General features: G+C 40.5%; 1 protein-coding gene across 2 annotated transcripts in view; it reads right to left on the reverse strand.

Annotated features, from left to right (window-relative positions):
- The window catches only part of UBE3D (ubiquitin protein ligase E3D), a 274128-nt gene that overhangs the window by 90469 nt on the left and 165883 nt on the right, over nt 1–17776 (reverse strand). For both annotated transcript variants that reach the window (XM_088471808.1, XM_088471802.1), the window contains exon 9: nt 6748–6886. In XM_088471808.1, the coding sequence (XP_088327934.1) occupies nt 6748–6886 (139 nt within the window). The remainder of the gene's footprint in view (nt 1–6747; nt 6887–17776) is intronic.

The following is a 17776-nucleotide window of genomic DNA, read 5'->3' on the forward strand; positions in this document are numbered from 1 at the left end:
ATACACTGAGTAATATAGCCCTTTCTCTTGTGCACAATTATCACTTATACTAGGGTTTCTATTATATAGGGTCTCTTCCAATGGGGTGAATTCCTGGACACTAGCACCAAATGTGCATAGGAGTTCCTTTAGCCAAACCACAAGAATCAGAGGTACCAAGGTTCATCTGCACAAAAATGCTTGGACACCGATACCATCTTGATACTACTTCAAACAGATTTTCCACAACGGCCACATTCATAGAACTAGCATGCATGTTTTAGAAAATTCTAATCCAGTTACATTCCCTATGACTCCTAAAATTGTTTTCAAAGTCCAATAGTGTGTTCAAAATGAATCACAATGAGAACTTTGTAACTTAGCAAGATATGCGCTGCCAACCATCGTACATTCAATTAAGCACTGTCCCTTATTTATATATATTTGCTCTTTTTGATTTAACCAATAGGGCCACCTTGCTTAGTGTCAATCTTCCTGTTGAAAGAATTTGAAGAGGAGCCAGTAAATCTGAATCTGGCGGAGAATAACTTATACAATGTACATGATCAAGGCTTTTTGGCACCTGTTAACAGGAGGATAATTGGAGTATCTGATTGGGAAATATAATGTATTCAATCAATGACTTTAATGGTGTTATCGCAAGCCCCATAATCAGGTACAAAGTACTTGGCCATTATGCATCAATTTTGGTATGAAGTATTTTACCGGTAATCAGTTTGCAATTAACTTTGTATAAGGTTTTATGTCAATATTAAGTAGTGATATCGGCTGGGATGGATCTTTCCCTCTAGTTAAAATGGTTAGGTGCCTCAAAGGACTTGAGAAACCGATCTGTTCAGAAATCATGTTAAAGGCCTGCGTTACAAGAACAACAAGCTTTTCTGTAAAAGGGTTTAAAGAAAATCTGAAACCCATCTGGGCCATCCCTTTCCAAGAAGAGTTTGTTTCATAACAGTAACTAAATTCTCTTAAATATACAGTAATGCGGGCAGTAAGATAATGTTACTTACATTTATCATGCCCAGCACTGATAACAGGGCATTTCTACCACACTAAAAATGTGACTAAATCAAGTAAATGTGGAGGAGACATTAACATCTTAAAGTTTAGAGGGAGACTTGGTAATAACTACACAAGAGTCCTCACTTAACTATTCTTCAGGCTGGATATATAATTGGCTTTTTTTATACTACCTACCTGTACAATAGAGTTCTATAAAATAATAGCTTGTAACACTTGTCTCATTTCAGTCAGCTCTAAGTTATGTCCAGCCAAAAGGACAGTTAAGTGAGGACACCTGAACTCTGTCATACTGTTTGTTAGGGATATTCCAATGGATGTTACATTTTTGTGGGATATCTAAGAATTATTATTTTCATGTTTTATTTGTAAGTCGCCACAAATGGTCCACAGCACCAAACATGGGGGGTTAAAAGCAAACACATTAAGCAAAGCACAGACAATAACAAACAATACATATTTCCACAATATGGCCAAACAACAACAAATTAACAGATAATACAGACAAATAAGTAAACAACTTATTGTAGAACTGCAGATCCAGCTAATGAGCGTCAGTGACAAGTAGCAGCCGCGTGAGGTAGGTCAGTGCTCAGGAGCAGCAGCGGCTCCTGCCCTCTTACCTGAGGGGGGCTGCCCCTGCTGCTTGCTTGGGTCCCGACGCCTGCTCAATGAATCTGGCAGGCACTGTGTCTGATGCATGCGCATAACACCAGCCCTGTAGGGCTGCCCAAAAGGCAGAGCAGCGGCTTCCACTCAAAGCCGCTCTCTGTTGATCGCAGCCCGGACAGGCAAACACCTCCCCCTGTGGCTGCCTGTCTTCAGCATGACTGGCGGGTAGTGCTTCCAATGGGAAGCCACCTGCAGCCACAGTGCAGCTAGTGCAGTCACGGAAGTTGATGATTTTACTAGGGGGGCTGCAGCCCCTAGGTAAAATCTGCCACTACAGACACAAATAGGGTTGTACTAAGAGGGAAAGGCCTACATAACCAGATAACGTTTACTGCCTAAAATAGTTTAAATATAGTACCATACCATCACCATATAACTCAAACTTTTCAACCACTGGACCGAACTTTAAAAACCTATAACAATCAGTCACTATATTAATTTAATTTCCAGGACTTCTAAAGATATTGTAAACAGAAAAAGAAAGATGACAGCTCTAGCAAATGCCTCGCTGGATGGGGAATGAGGCGGTTAGAAGGAAATGTAATAGCCTGCGACTTGCAGACAGTGACGAGGTACCGGTGATGTGGCAATCATTTAAAAAGTAAAATGGCAAGGTTGGTAGGTTGGTCTGTTTTGCCTTTACGAATAAAGAGATGGATCTGGGATGGGAAGAGGCATTCTTGTGTAGGCAAAGTTCAGAGTGTGTTCAAGCTGGGCTTGAACACATTTTCTGTACACCGCCCTACGGGTTTACATTCCTGAAAATGGACTGGCAGTTTTCACATTATGGGCCGAATTCAATTAGCCTTGAAGGGCTAATTAGTCACGATGCAGTCCCCAGCACACGGCAGCCACTTAACATGGTTGTTCTAATGATCTCCTTCTAAGGCTCGTACAGAAACCTGCATTAAATAGGGCTTTCTGACCTTATCGCGTCAGCTACGAACGTGTTAACATAAAGCTCTTACTTACTTATCCCGGAATCTATGGGTTAACACGCTGTTGCCACAATTTTACCACGCGAGGCAAAGGGATTTTAATTGTAAAGCTCTGGGAAGTAAAAGTCCGAGGCTATCATCTTTTTTCCCGAGCTGTGAATTAACAAGACTAATTTAACCCGGCCCTAAGCCACCTTGATGTTTTTTGAAGTTTAGCAATTATTTTTTATGTAACACTGTTTATGAGCAAATCACATTCATACATTTATATATAAATACTTCAGGTTCTTTCCAGGTGCAGCGATAGTAAAGATAAGGGTTGGATTTTTTATTTATTTGATAAGGACATTAGATTTCCTGTCAGTTAGACTATAAAAGGCGCTGCCTAAGGGCTCATACTCATGGATGGTTGCAGAGCCGTGCAGATGGTGTGAACGTTACTGTCTGTACTTATGGTTCGGACTTCAGGCACTGCAGGGATTCTGACTACAGCAAGCTACACTTTGTTTGATTTAAAGTTTGAAGTCATGCCAGGAGTCCTGATAGTGTTGTCCTCCTAGGGGCATATCCAATCGGGTGCGAGGTTTGGCGAGGTAAAAAAAAACCTTGCGCTCAGTTTTGGATTGCAGCGGATATGCGCACTCCCGATACCCACGGTATCTAATTTTAAAAAAGTGGTTTCGGGGTTTCCAGCTCTGAAAACCCTGCAGTGAGTAAAAAAGAAAAAAAAATTATGTTTGAATTTCCGGGGTCTCTGCGCCTCCCCCTCCTTCTTGTCACTGGTGAGGTGGCTCCGGGGGTGCAGGGAGGCACAAGGGCTGCTGGGAGATGTGGTTCTCCCAGCGCCAATTACAGGGTATATACCTACAGGTGGAGAGGGGGGGGGGTCACTCACACAGACTCAGGAGCACACACTAACTTCCAATAGCTTAATTAGTCCTCAGGGGGGTGCCGCCGGGGTCCCAGAGAAAGCCCCACTGTTTTTTCCTAAAATTAAAGATTTTCGGAAAAATGGGACTTGCTCTGGAGGTGCGAAAAAAAAGACGCAGTGATTTCCATTTTCAGGCACTTTATTGAATAGCAAAACCCTGCGGCTGCGGGAAAAACCCAGCGCACAGACTTTTTTAAAAAGCCCGTCTGCAATTGGATATGCCCCCTAATGTTGAATAGATCACTATTTAAGTGCAATAGAATACCATCAAAAGAGGATAAGACGATAAATCAATTTAAACATGCTTGGGATAGACATAAGGATAACCTTACAAAGATCTAAGGATCACATAGGATTAAGGTTACCATAAAGGCTGACAAGATGGGCCAGGTGATGCTAATCTGTCCTCAAATTCTATCCTTCTCCTCCCTTTCCTTCAGAGAAGAGGAGGTGCATACTGCCGATTCCAATGGTATATGTGTATGTGGTCAGAACCAGATCTCAACTAACTGGAATAAACTTGTATCATGTATCAGTTCATTTGATAGGCAGGTCACTAAAGGCCTAGAGAATATATGGGCATTAGTAAGGTGGGTATTGCTATGGGCAATAGCAAAATTAGTTGGTATTAGTGTGACATTGTGAATTGGTGTTAGCGGAATTGTGCGAGTTGGTATCAGTGGGTCAGTGTGAATTGGTGTTAGCGGAATTGTGCGAGTTGGTATCAGTGGGTCAGTGTGAGTTGGTATCAGTGGGTCAGTGTGAGTTGGTATCAGTGGGTCAGTGTGAGTTGGTATCAGTGGGTCAGTGTGAGTTAGTGTTGTGACATTGTCAGTGAGTTTGCATCTTTGTGTAATTATAAATTTATATAGACCCAAAACATGAATATTTACATTTTATTTTGTCAAACATTTTGCTAATTCTACTAAAGCCATCCTACATGGCTACTAGGAGACCACAAGTTGATCAGTATCTATACAGGCACTGCAACAAGAGTTTATAGACTGATGAGGACCTTGCACACCAGATTTTGATCTAATTGTGCTTCTATAAATCAAAATTTCAGACCAATCAATAATTAGCTTTCATTCGTCTAGAGGACTTAAACAATGTAAGCAAATATCTGATTGAAGTATCTGGTTTTATACAGCAATGTTTGCAGATAATCCTCACGGTTTGTATTGCACTCTTGCCTTACATACACTGTACAGCCAAAGGAACTAGAGTACAGCTCCCTGTCTAGGATCCATGTCTTCCCACTTTGCATCCATCATAAAACCAATGCAGCCCAGTATGCAATTGTAACTTGCCCCTCTCCGCTGAGGCTAGTATTTAATAGCTGCCCTCAAATTAGTGCCATAGATAAAATGTAGTCAGTGCCAGATTGGACATTCAGGATGTAAGAGACATCCCTGGTGGTCCTCTCTGTACACACAGTACCCACACATATATTGTGCCCAAAAGCATACAAACTTGGTTTTATGTATATGGCTGGGACGAGAGTTTTGGGTGGAATAAGGGCGGTAGGTGAAGTTTTGCCTAGGGCGTAAAGAAATGTTGCCCTGGCCCTGCATGCAGACCAGCATTTAAGCATAAATACTGTACTAGCATATTTTTTGCACCTAGTATAGGCCAAGTGCACAGATATCCTGATGATGTGGAACATATGTTACCATGCGCATCTCAAAATGTCATCAACTTTGAATACAGTACATGCAAAATAAGACGATGTTTCCCTGCGGTTTCTTTTGAACACTGTAGTTCTGTTTTGCTTCCAACTCTGCAGCAGCCTCATGATCTTTAAATGTACAGCTAGGACAGAGCAATGATATACTGCTTTGTATGGAGGTTAGGAAGTTACCAATTTGGAAAGAATCAATTATAAATGTGCACTGCAAAGGACAAAGTATACGTTTCTACGTTAGATTATGGGGGGAATTTAATTAGCCGCGGATCCTCCAAAGCAATTCAATTAGTAGTGCAGCACTTATATGGTATTTTTTCTCACCACTGTACAGGCAGCAAAAATGATAACTAGGTGGTTAACTAATGTCACGACGCTGTTAACGCAGAAATACGAATAATCAGTGTGAACACCCAATACCAGTGTTAACGCCCATTAATACGTCAATTTAAAGTGCATTAACAAAGGTATTGGGTGAAAAAGGAGCCTAATTGCATAGCCTCTGGCTATAAAGCCCAAAGCTACCTCCCTTTTTTACTCTCTCTGCTAAGTTATTGGGGCTAACTGATTCGTGCACAATAGGCCAATGCAGTCATTTTTAACAAAATAAAAATGGTACCCGTCCTTAGCAGATATAAACAGAAACATGATTCAGCCATTTTCACTTTAGATCCATTACAAAGTTTCCTTGTGAATAGTGAAAGCTCAGACTTTTCTTACATAATATATAAAAGTGCACAATTTTTAAACACAGGTTGTTGTTTAATCCCTAGATTCTTTGAAACACACTCATTCCCTTCATTCACTAGAAGGGCTCTCCATAAAACACAGTGTGTACAACAAACAATGCAATATCATGAGGTTTCCTCAGTATCCTGGCAAATTGATCCAATAAACATTGCAACCCTTCCAAATAATGGTTCACTTTCCAGTGACCTTTCTAAAACAAGATCATATGGTATTAAAACATATCAATCATGACAAAATGACTTCTTACTACAAGGACAATGTAGGAATCAATAGAATTTTCTGCCCTAAAAGTTGGCCTGCTTCAACAAATGCTAGATTTTGTGACTAGTGTACATAGAGTGTGTCGTGTACATATTTTATTGTGTTTTTTGTTCTAGAATATATTGGCACACTGTAGGCTTCAGCATAAGTCTTACGCAAGTCCGAATGAGGCCACGTTGTGAGTTTCAGCAAAGTGAGTTAGCGCCACAGCCAACATACGCAACTTAGAACATCTACGAGCCATTCTCAGTTGGACGCATTGCAGTCACTCCTCACCAACAACTAAATGGGCGTTTCAAGATGGCAACTGGGCATTCACACATTATAGAAGTGCCCAGTGGGCATCTCGTGGCTGTGTAGCCAGAGTTGAGACTAGCTGACAAAAGGAGCGTGCAAAGCATGTTCACTACTATTCTATTACAGACCATGTTAAACCATTATGTAAAGTGAAAGCTATTACAAAAGTAAAATAGAACAATGGTTTTTATTACCTGCCAGTTGTTCATGAAACGAAGGGAGTGAGGCAAAGCAGCATTGTTGAGCGAGAGCAGCAAGATCAGTTCTAAGCAGGTACTTGATGGGAACGTCAGCACATGAGCCCCAGTTTCATTCATCCATTTATCCACAAGCCTGGAAGGGACAGACATTTAATTAATTGCAACATCATGCTAAGTTAGCAGCAATCAAAGGAACTTTTTATGATGCTCGCCATTATCAAGCTTCATTAGCAACGCTATAAATTGATTAGAGGAACTTAGCTCACAAATGATTTTTTAATATATTCTCTGAGATAAAACATTTTAAGCATGCAATGAATTGCGTTTGAAAATATTAAGGTTTTATTATGTTTGAGGCTTATTAGTACTATTGCTTTACTTTCCTCTCTGGTGACCCCTTAATATCATAGTGAGAGACTAGCCATCATTAAATAGCTAGACTTCAAGTTTTGCATTTTCTTTTTATTACTTAAAACCACATTCTATCTTCATAGCTCTATGACAGTCATTACAATTGTGCTATCAGCCTGTAAATATCTATTTGGGGACGATAAATAAATTATGTTACATGACAGTCCAAATACTTTCATTTTCAGGGCAAACTTAATCCCTCAAAGGAAGGCCCAGAAAAACAAAAATGTTCCCCTTGCTGTACCTGTGCAGCTGTCCTCCAGTTTTACATCTTATACAAGCAGTGAATAGAGGAGGGGGTGTATTGTGGATGCTGGAGATCTGGTGTGTGATATGAGGCACATCCTCTCCTCTATCCACTGCTTGTATATTAGCCAAGAAAATGTCGGAAGAGTAAAAAAAAAAAAAAAGGATGAAAATTAATGAAGGAGAGGGAGGAGACTGGTGATTGAAAATGTATTATAGGGCAGGGTGTTTGGCGGGGGAAATTGTTATAATTTAAATGTATATTTTAAAGCTAATTTCAGAAGTTGTCTAAAAATGACTTGATCAGGCTACAATAGGAGGCAAGGAGAGGAGTACAGAAAAAGACCAAAATGTAAATCTACATGGCATACCTGGGCGGCAACCCAAACACATAGTACCAGCCTTTTTGTTAAGAAAAAAAAAATCTATTTCAAGTCAGACATTTAACTTTCTCATACTATGGGGTCAATCCTATTAGGTGCGAATTGCGAGGTGCAAGTTGCTATTCTCACTTCGAATTTGCATAGCGAATTCACTTTGCAATTCAATTAGCAACTCGCACTGAAATCAGTCAGACTGAATTCACATCTTTCCAGTCGCACCTCCCTGAGGGTGAGAGATGGAAAGGAAAATCTTTATTTTAAGGTTAATATGTGGGGACACCGTGCTGAACCCCTTGGACACCTCCCTAATGACTAATTAGGTATTTGGATGTATCCAATTAGCTTAATTAGTCCAATAATTACATGTCATTTTTTGAGGGTAACAAAAAAAATTGTCCTCAAATTACCCCAAAATCAACTTTTTCGTTAGTTTAGGCAACCCAAATTTAATTACAATAATTTTTTAGTTGAAAAATAATTGCTTTTATAATTTTTTTTTCCAAGGTGATCCAAAATCACAATTTTTCCTATTTTTTTTTGTATTTTTCTTTTAATTTGTTTGAGATTAAATAAAAAAAAGTTTATTTTTTTTGTTTCATATATAAAAACACAAAAAAACACAAATCAGCCATTTGTCCAGGATGGTCTCCCCACATTTTCATGCATTTCTCGCAAAACTCATTTGGCAGTCAATTCGCACCCCTGCGTTGCGAGTAGTACGAATAGGCATTTTTAATTGGATTGGAGAATTCTCGGGAGTGCGTCGCTGCAAAGTGTGCGAGTTTCAGGAAACAAACTCGCTACTTGCTATTCGCACCTAATTGGATTGACCCCTAAAGCTGTATTTACGAACTACACAAGACTGATACAAAATAAAGTAGTAACATTCTACTAAACGATTTCTGCTTTCTCTAAATAACCAAACAAATTTTGTGTACAGTCATCTGCAATTCCAGGCATACTATTTTTTCCCGTAATTCTGGCGTTTTGAAATCAATACAATGCTCAATTGTAATGTTTTATTTGATCTTTGGTGCTGGAATCAGTTTTAATGTTCATATGTGAATATAAATCATCAACATTAAGAGCATACCTGCCTACCCTCCCGGTTTTCGCGGGAGGCTCCCGATTTTTCGGGTAACCCCCCGCACCCCCGGAAGGGTAGGCACTTCTCCAGCATTCTGCCCACTTCCTAATGAAGTGGGCAGAATGGGGAGAACTTCAGCGGCAATTGCGGGTCCCTTTGTACAGGACGGGGCTTAAAGACACGATTCTTCATGAATCGCGTCATTTAGCCCCGCCCCTTATTTAAATATGCGCCAATCGCGACAATTTGCCACGGAGGGGGCGGGGCTTAATGCCGTGAATCGTTGTTTGGCCCCGCCCCCGTCGGGATCCAGCTGCTTCTCCTCCCTGGGTTCTCCTGGGGAGGAGATTTAAAAGGTAGGCAAGTATGATTAATGGTGCATACACACGATCAGATTTTTCCTTCAGATATGAACGATAACGATTTAAAAATCGTTCAGTCGTTCATATCTGAAGGAAAATCGTTCATATCTGACATGCCTGAACGATGGACGATCAACGATGCGCGTTCCCGTTTGTCAGATAACGATATCTGACATCTGATGGGTTTGCAGTCAGACTTGGACGATTCCATTCATTTTAATGTAGTCAAAAATCGTTCAATCGTTCAAATCGTTCAAAACTTTGGTAAAATCGTTCAAATCGTTTAATCGTTCATCTGACAAGTCTGACAAATCTGACCGTGTGTACGCTCCATTAGAGTAACGCCAGGCCATTGATTTACAGTATGGGAAAGTAGGAGTAAATGAATGAAAAATCGAGTGATGACATAATCTTGAAATTTTTGCCATAAGATATGAGACCAAGATGTGCCTTAAAACTTAGAATCTCAAAATCTGAAAGCAAAAAGACTGTGGTTCAAGAAAATTAGTAACTACCAGAATAGTGTATTTATCAAAATAGGTTCCTGTACAATATTATTATTATTTTTTTTTTGTTATATACTGTGTTTTACTACTTTACTGTATCATTCTCCTTAGTATACAGGAGACAAGGATTATGTTTTTAACCTCATTTTTACAGTGCAATAAATATGCCCCTTTTTACCATATCACACATTAAAACCATTTGTATTTCCAATGTACTGTTTCATACATGCAAAGTGCCTCATGGATTTTATTTTTGCCATGCACATAAAAAGCCTCATTAGCTGTAGTGTTGCAACAATACGGTTTTGGCTTTAGCAAAACAAGTTAAACCAAGTCCTGTCTGAACTCCTTGGCAGAGCTGTGCTATATCTTGTAAACAAACACAATTTCGTTTATAAAAGGGTTGGGTATAGGATCCCAACGATCAGGATGCAGATGGTCAGAATATAGTATTTTAACCCAAATATTAACCCTTACCCATCTTTCCTGAAGCCTAAACCTAACCCTCTCCTCCCGCAGCCTAAACCTTCCCCTAATACTTATTAGCAGAATCTACCGGGATTGTGACCTTCGGGATGCCACTGTCGGTATTGTGACCATGGGCATTCTGACAGTAGGGATCCTGACTACGTCCCCTATAAAACTGGTTCAACATTTGGGAGGCCATTAAATTTTTTTAAACCCGCAGATGTTACTAATGAGTGCGTAACGGAGCAATTCAATTGTTTTTCCGACTGGGCACCCTCCTAAGGTGGCAAGCAGAAATCTACAAAAAGCCCTGGTTTGGTTTGGGTGCACTGACCAGGGCTTTAGACAGGATTAGCTGTTTCACATGGTCTATTTGGGTGCGACATGAGTGAAAAGGTATGGGCGCCCCAAAAACTTTTGAATATTGCCCTTCGATATCCCGTCACTTTAGACGTGAGGTCTGGAGCGATAAAACAAACCCCCTTGGAGTGGTTCCACGAGGAAGTATTCATTTAGTCATTCTATACAGGGTGACCAATCAGCAGTAAATTTACTGACCACCAAACAAATTTGAATCAGTAAAGAACAAATAGTGGTCTTAAAAATCATACCCCACTTGCAACCACTGTAACACAGTTGCCAATTGACCTGTAACAGTCCTATATTTTAAACATTGTACCTGGAGATACTATACCCACCATTAATCAAGACTAGCCAACTGCACAATAACATTTTTGCTAAAATTTATAATCTATTCTTATTCTCCTGTGTGTTAAAATTTATTGAAGGAATATTTAAAATGCAAAACAATAGATCAGATTTTGCCTCTAGCTCTATATACATATTTAAAAACCAAGTTAAACGGTCTGTAAAAAAAAAAAAAAAAAAAAAAGCTAGGCTCCAAAAATCGGTCAGTAAAAATATTTTCAAAATGTTGGCACACTACAGTGGGAAGACAAAGTCTGGTAAGCTAATCATGCAAAAAGAATAGTCACATACCGTACATTTAGCTGCTTTTACAACAAATTCAACACTTATCGCTGTAAGTCACAGCCATGCACATAATAAAGAAAGGTGGGTGCAAAGCACTGGCACTGAGAGTGCTGCTGTTTGATAAGCTTTGTGTATAGTGACAGAACAATCCCAAATGGAAGGTGGGAATTGGCTTTGTGATCCGCAGAGCCGTAATACGCGAAAATGTGTTGGACAAAACCTTTACATAAATAAATTATTATAATGAAATTTCTTTAGCAAGCCACCTATTGATTTGGAAAAACACATCCAGCTTCACAAGCTAAAAATAAAACCTTGCCTTTTCTAAGTCTTGTTCAAAGCTTGTACTAATGAAATATTCAGCAGACACTGGAAGAAAGACCAAAACAAAACTCCCAATCTCAGCACACAAAATGGATTTTTCCATTTGCAAAAGAAACAACAACTACTGTATATTTATATCACTTTTGTTTCTTTATACTCTTTTCCCCAAGTCATCACTGCGAAATGTAACGGAGAAGACTATATAATGTGTTTCAGAGGAGACAAAAATTTTATTATAGAATGGCACTAAACCATCTCGAATAAATGCATTTAAAATGCATGACCCCACAAACTTACTGTATAACTCTCGGTCAGTCATCCCTCCACTAGATGATTTGCTAGATATATATCTGCAGAGTTTGTTTATCCTTCCCATGTTCATGTGCGTTTCCTCCCACAGTCCAAACAAATATAAAAAGTAGAGTGTAAGCTCCATTGGGAAAGGCACTGATCTGAGTGACTGAGCATTCTCTGCATAGCATATTATGTTGGCATTACATATAAATATTAATAAAATAAATGGGTAAACAGCAACAAGAGCAAAAGATCCCCCTTTCCTTCATATAAAAAGTTTTAACAAAACACATTTTGTAAACGTCCTATACTTGTTCGTACTAGGAATAAATGCTACATATATGTTGTTTGTATTGCTTGAACATGGAGGTAAACTGAACAACATCATTGCATAGTGTGCTATAATGTCTCTTGTGTATTCCTAGTCCTGCAATTCTTGTTTTTTATTATTATTTTTAATTTAGCACATAAAAGCAGCAGGCGGACATGTAGAGCATTTCAACTGCAAGGTAATTACAGATCCGAGTAAGTGAAATGTTAACATATTTATGTTTTGATAAAATCTTATGCTTTTGTGTTGTCAATTCAATTACTGTTGCAATGAACCACAACTCACTAACGGCTGTCGTAAGCAAAAGAACATTTAGCAAAAGGAAGCGTGCTGTGATCATATTTCAAGTACTGTACAGAACATCCAAGATAGTGGTCAATTATATCATTATGGTGACCCAGGAGGAAAGCAGGTGTCTGAGCACTAGATAAATGACAAGCACCATGGTAGCGGAGAAAGATTCCAGCTCAATCCGTGCCAGACAATTAACTATTCCAACAATCACTGAATACAAGGTTTTTTTTGCATTGGCGTGCTACTCTACATTTCTATATGGATTACTTTCCAACACAGAATGTCCTCATATTTACAGTATACAAATGTAACCCCCCACAAATACCTAGAGAAGTGACTGTAGGTACAGAAGAATTAACAGGTACAATCTCCCAATTCTGGAGTTTTATTCATAATCCGTATACCTCCAATACATAAAGGGTTTCCCACGAGCTCTGTAATCATATCTACTCCTGTCCATCTGCTCTCATTTTAATCAAAGTCACAACAGGGAGTAAAATCTTTTTCTGGGCAGGCAATTTATACCAGGAAGGGGGCAGGATATAGCACAACTGCATTAATGTTGCCCTGCAATGTATAGTAACAGTCACACAAAATAACCACTAAAAGTGTTGATATTATACAATGCGGTATACTAAGCATGATACAGAGCTAGGATCAAATAAAAACAAATAAAAAACAGGAGCACTTTGCTGCTGGGACAAACCATGTTGCAATGCAACTGCAATTATGATTTTTCATGCAGGGGAAAATACCAATGCTGGGTAGCTTTCTTTTTACACTGAAGAGCAGAATTAAGGTAGGACACACCCTTGACAACTATAAATCTCTTTGTACATTTTAAATCTGCCCCTTCTACAGTGCAATTTTTTAAAAAGGTGTTCTTAACCCTGATTCAAGCCTTAATGAGAGCGGGTGCTATGTGCAGGGTCGGATTGGGAACTTAAAGTGGCCCTGGAAAAAATTCTGAGTGGCCTCATTCAAATTTGGTGCCCCAAAACAATCACAAGTTGTGCTAGCAAACAGCCAACTTGACAGCCATACAATACAGAGAGTAGCTTTGTGTCTGCCATACAGCACAAACAGCATCCCAGCCAAGGGCGTAGCTATATTAGGTGCAGAGAGTGCGGCTGCTACGGGCACCCACTCCCTGGACTGATTAAAACGCCATCTCCTGAGCCTCAGCTTTTCTATTCTCACCAGAGTGCTGCTGCAGGACATCTGGGCCCAGAGCTGATCCAAGCTATAGCCATCTCTAGCTGCTGCCTGCATGCATTGTGATGTCACAGTGCAGGTCACAGCCCTATATAAAGGATGCCCAGCTACTGGCAGCCATTTTGTGGTGACATTTTGTCCTATATTGATACTCTCTGAGCAGTTCCTTTTTTATGTAGGCGACTTTGGATAACGACTACTGATATGAACTTTGAATTATATCTCTCAATAAGGTCCTGAACAGCAACATTTTTAGAAAAAGAATCTGAATAACATCTTAAGGTAAGGACTTTATAATAAATTTTACCCCTCCCTCCATTTTACCTGCAGATTTTAATTTACAAACAATGGATAAAGTAAATTATTTATCTGATATGACACTGCATGACTTAACATGGATACACACTTGTCCAAGTGGAGGATTCAACTCCAGGCCAGACTGTTAACACAATCCTACTGGAGACCTGGATGCAGATTCAACCTCCAGTATATGCCTACACACCTGTCCAATTTTGCAGCAAATCTCAGATAGTAGGTACAGTGTTATTGCAGGGTATCTGCTGCCAATGGCCCATTCGTCTCTGCCTCCTTCTCTCTTCATTAACTGATTTATTAGTGAAACATAGCCTTCTTATATACCATATTGTTTCAGAAACATTTAGGATTAGAGAGACTATACATATATTTATTTTTTCATTTATAATGCTTACTATATGCTAATTACAGTTTATTTAATCCTGCATGTCAGCTAAGTAGGTAGTTATTAGGTAATTTACAATCAATATTTGCCCCGAGGGGGGTGCTTTGGAAGTTTTGCTACTGGGCACCCATAGGCCTTGCTTGCGATCCCAGTAAACACCTTACAGTACAAAGAGCATCTCAATCACCACCTTCAGCTTGGTTACCACCATAAAGTTCATAGATCATTCCAGGGACTGGCACACATTAAATTGAGCATCCTAGTGACAATACAGCACAAACAGCTACCACCATACAGCAAAGGTTATATCCTATCATCACCATACAGCATCCCAGTTACTGCCATAATGGACAGACAGCACTCCATTGAATGTCATACAGTACATTGAGCTTCAAGGTGATGCCATACAGTACATAATAATGTACATAGCACTCCAGACTTGCAGCTTGATAATTTCTGGATGACAAACTCATGAAACAGCACTCTGGCCATAGCCCATGTCCAACAGACTGTGTGGAGACCAGCATGGGAGATCACCATACTTGATTGATCCTTGTTGCCCAATTACTGTTGCATGTTGAAAAAAACAAATTTAATACATCTACCAGTGAAGCCTACAACCAATCCACCCTGCTGTTAAAGTGTGTATAGTTATTCTAAGTATTTTAAGTAATTGTTTCCTATAGTTTAGTAAAATTAGCTAGTATCTTGGTTTAATTATTTATTATATAGGAGTTATGTTTTCTCATAACCTGCCACTAGTTAAAGTTAGCATTCTGCAGACTCGAGTACGAGAAAGCCAAATTATGTATCCCTGAGTTGGTTTAATCACAATTGTATTTTGATTGCTGGCAATCTAAGTGTGTTTTTGTTATTTTGATAAAGGGATCTTCATATGTGCACTGTATGTTTGGACGATTATGTAATATTTCCCTCACCACATTTATGAGAGAGGAGTCGTCAATTAAATGTTGAGGAGGGGAGGTCTTGTTGGCTGGGACCCACTTTGTTAATCCCCAGAGGTGAATCCTCAAGCTCATTGGTAACCGAGTAGACAGGACTTTCCTCTCTGTGAGGGAGTTTCCCAGCTGCTGGACTTTGGGCGTTTGTTCTCCTCCTGTCACTGTCAGCAGGGCCAGATTAACAATTGAGCTGATGGAGCCAAGGCCTCCACAGAAAAATAGGCCTATCATCATTGCAGCATGGTGGTGATCAGCTGCATCATATAGTCGGCCATAAATCTAAAATTATAAAATGGTATTTCTATTTTTTTCACAAAATTCTGCAACTTTTCTCTTAATGTGTTTAGGGAGACAGTGGGGCTGAGAGTGTAGGGGTGGCCACACCCACACAGCACTGTCACAGACTCTCCCCTTCTCAATATAAGCCATTGTACATTTACAGCCCCAGGCCCATGTAGTTCTTAATGCAACCCTGCCTGTCAGCCATGGTTAGGAGAAGCAAGGCTGCTTATTCTTCAAAGGTGGCAGGACAAGTGGTGGAATTTCAGCTGGGGGCAGAGACATTTACAGAGTACACAGTAAGTGCAGACTGTGTTATGTAGCCTAATTTTAATGGCTGCACATAGGGAAGTTACACCACTGGGCAATGTAAAAATATTATTTACAGTATATACAAAATAAAAGCACAAAACAGAACACTAGGAATTACTGGAGAAGTTATGGCCAATCCTCCCTTGTCCTCAGCAGTGAGTGTACATGGGTCTAACCCTAGTGTAGTTACCCCCTCAGCAGTGAGTGTTCAGGGGGCTGGCCCCAGTATAGGTGTCCCCTCAGCAGTGAGTGCTCAGAGTGCTAACCGCAGTGTAGGTACCCTCTCAGCAGTTAGTCCCAGTGTTGGTTCCAGTGTAGGTACACCTTCAGCAGTGAGTGCCCAAGGGGCTGGCACCAGTGTAGGTACCACCTTTAGCAGTGAGTACCCATGGGGCTGTCCCCAGCTACACTAAAACAATAGTCAGAACTTGTTCACACGTTTTCAGACACTACATTAGTTGGATTACCAGGAGTAGAGGGCCCCCAGCTCCAGAGCCTCAAAGTTTGACCAGGTCCTGTAGGGGCAGAGGGGGACACATAACCTGCCAGCCTATACCCTAGCATACTTCCAGTCTGCCTGGCTATATACCCTGGCATACTTCCAGGGGCCTGTAATACAATGCAATGAAAGATGCTGCAGCCCTCCCAGACAACCAGATGGGTAAACTCACAGCAGCGCCCCAGACAGCAGCCCCCAGGTGCATGCACACTCCGGAATTCACCCAGCAGCAGGCATTGCTTGGTGTCCACTGCTGGCTAACTCATGCCCGGTGATGAAAGAGAAGATGATCTCTGGGGGTCTGCAGGCTGAGGAGCGGAAGTGACGGGTGACCTCTGCCGCCATGACCAGGAGGGGCAGCAGCCGCCAATCCCAGCATCCACAGACTAGATAGACAGGCAGTCAATGTGTATGTGTGACCCCGGCTTTGAGACATTGTCTTTTCTACTCACTTCACATCCCTACATTCTACTCACTTCACATTCCTACTTTCCAGCACCAGACGCCAATAGCGGGTAACCAAGGTTGAGCGAGTAGTGAATCAGGAAGGGATGGACTGATCTGTGAAGCACAGCCATAGGTGGCTGGTCCCTGGGAAGGGGCCAGCCACCATGAACAAATCATGTCGGTTTCAGCCATTAATATGCCAGGGCCAACTCTTAAAAAAAAAAAAAAAAAAAAAAATCAGAAAAATAAATTGTTTAGAGTGGCCCCAAAACTGTTTGTCCCACTGGGAAAACTCCCTGTGAAGTCTATGGCCAATCCGGTCCTGGCTATGTGCCATACTTCTAGTTCAGTGGTTCTCAAACTCGGTCCTCCGGACCCCACATCGGTCACATTTTCCAGGTCACAACCTAGATGCACAGGTGTACTCATTACTCACTGACACATTTAAAGAGATCCACAGGTGGAGCTAATTATTTCACTTGTGATTCTGTGAGGAGACCTGAGAAACATTGTTTGGGGTCCTGAGGACAGAGTTTGAGAACCTGTGTTCTAGTTTATACGATGGAAAAGGACAGGCATTACAGCCTCGACAGCCAAATGGGCTCTTGAGATTTGTACTGTAGGGTTCCCTGTTGCGTTGAGGTTTCTGTGTTACCCAGACAGGGCTTCTGTAGTCTTGTATAAAGAGCAGAAAGAGCATATCATGATGATAAGGGGAAAGAAAGTTATGTATTGGGCATTTACCTTTAAACATTTAGCCAGTGCTCATCTACAATATAGCGATATCTTTGGCTTTACATAGGCTGGACTGACAATTTACTGTGAACTCCAAACCATTAGCATATACAGTATTAAGGCACAATTGTGAGTTTGTACTCATAAAAGGTTATGCTAAATTAGAACAGTCTTA

Source organism: Taudactylus pleione, unplaced genomic scaffold, assembly GCF_031769625.1.
Source record: "Taudactylus pleione unplaced genomic scaffold, aTauple2 ptg000015l, whole genome shotgun sequence".
NCBI lineage: Eukaryota > Metazoa > Chordata > Amphibia > Anura > Myobatrachidae > Taudactylus > Taudactylus pleione.